Genomic DNA, 2,127 nt, shown 5'->3' on the forward strand with positions numbered 1-2,127 from the left:
CCGCGTGGGGCCAGGGCGGAGCGTCACATGGCGCGACCCAGCCGGGGCTCCGCGTTGGCGGTCACCGAGGAAGCTGTGTAGTGCGGGAAGCCTACAACCCACACCGAGGAAGGATGGGTCAACTAACGAATGTTTCACCACAGCCCACACGCCTAAGAGGGAATTTGAGAGCGCGTGGGGGAGGGGTGGGGAGAGCAGGCGGTTCACCAAGAGCACGCTCCGTACAGAGAGCAGTAAAGTGGAGAGTCAGGCATGCGCAATGAGCTCAGGGTGGGTTGGCAGCGGGGAGGGGCTGGTGTGAGCGGGCTGATGTGTTTATCCGGTTTTCTGGGTGGGCGCTCAAAGCGCACGCGTCAGGGCAAAAGGCGGCGGAGCGGGGTACTGGAATGCGCATGCGCCGAGCGAGCCGGTAGCTCTGGGAGGGTGTGGAGGGGGCTCTTAGAGGAGAAGCAGGGGAAAAGGGAAGCGAAGGGAAAGGAAAGGGCGGGGGGAGGGGTGAGAACGTGGTCTGCGCATGCGTGCGAGCACTAGCGACGACGGCGGCGGGGGAGTCTCGGGGATGACAGTGGCTTTGCCCGTTGGGGTAACGGTCGTCGTCGCCGGCAGGGCCTGAGGCGCCGCACAGCCCGCGGGATCCATTAAGGCCGCAGCAGCCCGGGCCCTACCGAGCTAGAGTGGCGCGTGGAGTCGGGGTGAGGGCGGCGAGGCACGAGGGGAGGGGCCTGCGGCGGGGCCTTGCCGTGTGCGCTGGGCGGCGGCGGGGCCTGTCGGTGTGAGCGCTCGCCTCAGCCGCGGCCGGCCGGGCGTCGTGGGCGGTGGCGGCCGTGGTGCTTGGCGGAGGAGGCGTCCGTGTGTGTGGCGCGGAGAAGATGGCCGGGCAGTGAGGGGGCGGCGCTTGCGCCTGGTGACCTCGGAGTGAGCGACTGAGGAGCGAGGGGCGCCGCCGCGGCCCGGCCGGGCCTGCTCCCCGCCCCCTCCCGCCGCCGCCGGCCCGCGCACTTCCTCCCCGGCCCTCCCCTCTCGGGCGGGGGCCTCCCCTAGCCGCTTCGCCACCTCAGGGAACAGCCGGGCTCTAACCGCCGGGGCGGAGAGCCAGGCTCAGTCCGGACCCCGCGTCCGATATGGAGAGAGCGGCGGCGGTCTCCGTCAGCCGCAGCAGCAGCGTTCGCCGCCGCCGCGGCTCGGTGCACTAGATCCAGGAAGCCGACGCCCGCGCTGCCGTCCTTGCCGTCGCCGCTGCCTCCGCGCCGGGCGCTGTGATGGAGTAAGGGCCCCGCAACCCCGTGAGAAGCGTGCCCGCCTCTTGGACCGGGCCGGGGCCTGTTGCCGCGCCCGCCAGCCCGACCACAGGAGGTGCCTCCGCGTCCAGGGATGCAGCTCGAGCGCAGGCCGCCCGCCGAGCCGTGGGGCTAGACTGAGCGCCGCCTCCGCCGCGTTCTGCGCCCCGCGGCCGCCCGGGACGAACTCGAACGCTGGTTTCTCCCTCGCTCTTTTTTTTTTTTTTTCCTACTCGGTCTGCAAGTCTCAGGGACGGAGGAGGGGCGCCAGGGCCCCATGTGTGGGAGGACTGCTTCAGCTCCACAAACTTGTACGGATTTTGGTTACTACTTTGGCCAGTGGTTCTGCCCCGATTTCCTCCGAATTGTTACAAACTCGCTGTTGTTCCCTGGCTGCTTACAAAGTTGGATCCGGAATTTCTCTTCACCCGGGAGCCAACGGTGTCGAAGCGTCTGCAATGAACCCGGTGAATGCTACTGCTCTCTACATTTCCGCGAGCCGCCTAGTGCTCAACTACGACCCCGGAGACCCCAAGGCGTTTACAGAGATTAACAGGCTCTTGCCTTACTTCCGACAGTCCCTCTCGTGCTGCGTTTGCGGTGAGACGCTTTTTATTGTTCCCTTTTCAATGCTGGTTTAAAAAAAAAAAAACAACACTCCGGGCGATGGTAACAGGAACGGTTTGACGGCCGGGTAGTTTGTATTAAGCTTTTGTTACTTGTGTGGTAGTGCAAGGTCTTTAGTTTTGAAACTCGCCAGAGGACTTTTGCCCGGCATTTGAGATAGAACCTTCTAAACCGCCCTGTACGGCGGCCTCAATGTTCAAAACTGTTTAATTCGCCTTAAGTC

The 2,127-nt window shown here is 65.0% G+C and overlaps 1 protein-coding gene across 1 annotated transcript in view; it reads left to right on the top strand.

The window, feature by feature from the left end:
• Positions 1 to 6: 6 nt before the first annotated feature.
• The window catches only part of MSL2 (male-specific lethal 2 homolog (Drosophila)), a 32,869-nt gene continuing 30,748 nt past the window's right edge, over positions 7 to 2,127 (top strand). The window contains exon 1 of the mRNA XM_010858263.1: positions 7 to 1,877. Coding sequence (XP_010856565.1) covers positions 1,736 to 1,877 — 142 coding nt within the window. The 5' untranslated portion in view covers positions 7 to 1,735. The remainder of the gene's footprint in view (positions 1,878 to 2,127) is intronic.

This window comes from Bison bison, unplaced genomic scaffold (assembly GCF_000754665.1).
Source record: "Bison bison bison isolate TAMUID 2011002044 unplaced genomic scaffold, Bison_UMD1.0 scf7180017864384, whole genome shotgun sequence".
Classification (NCBI taxonomy): domain Eukaryota; kingdom Metazoa; phylum Chordata; class Mammalia; order Artiodactyla; family Bovidae; genus Bison; species Bison bison.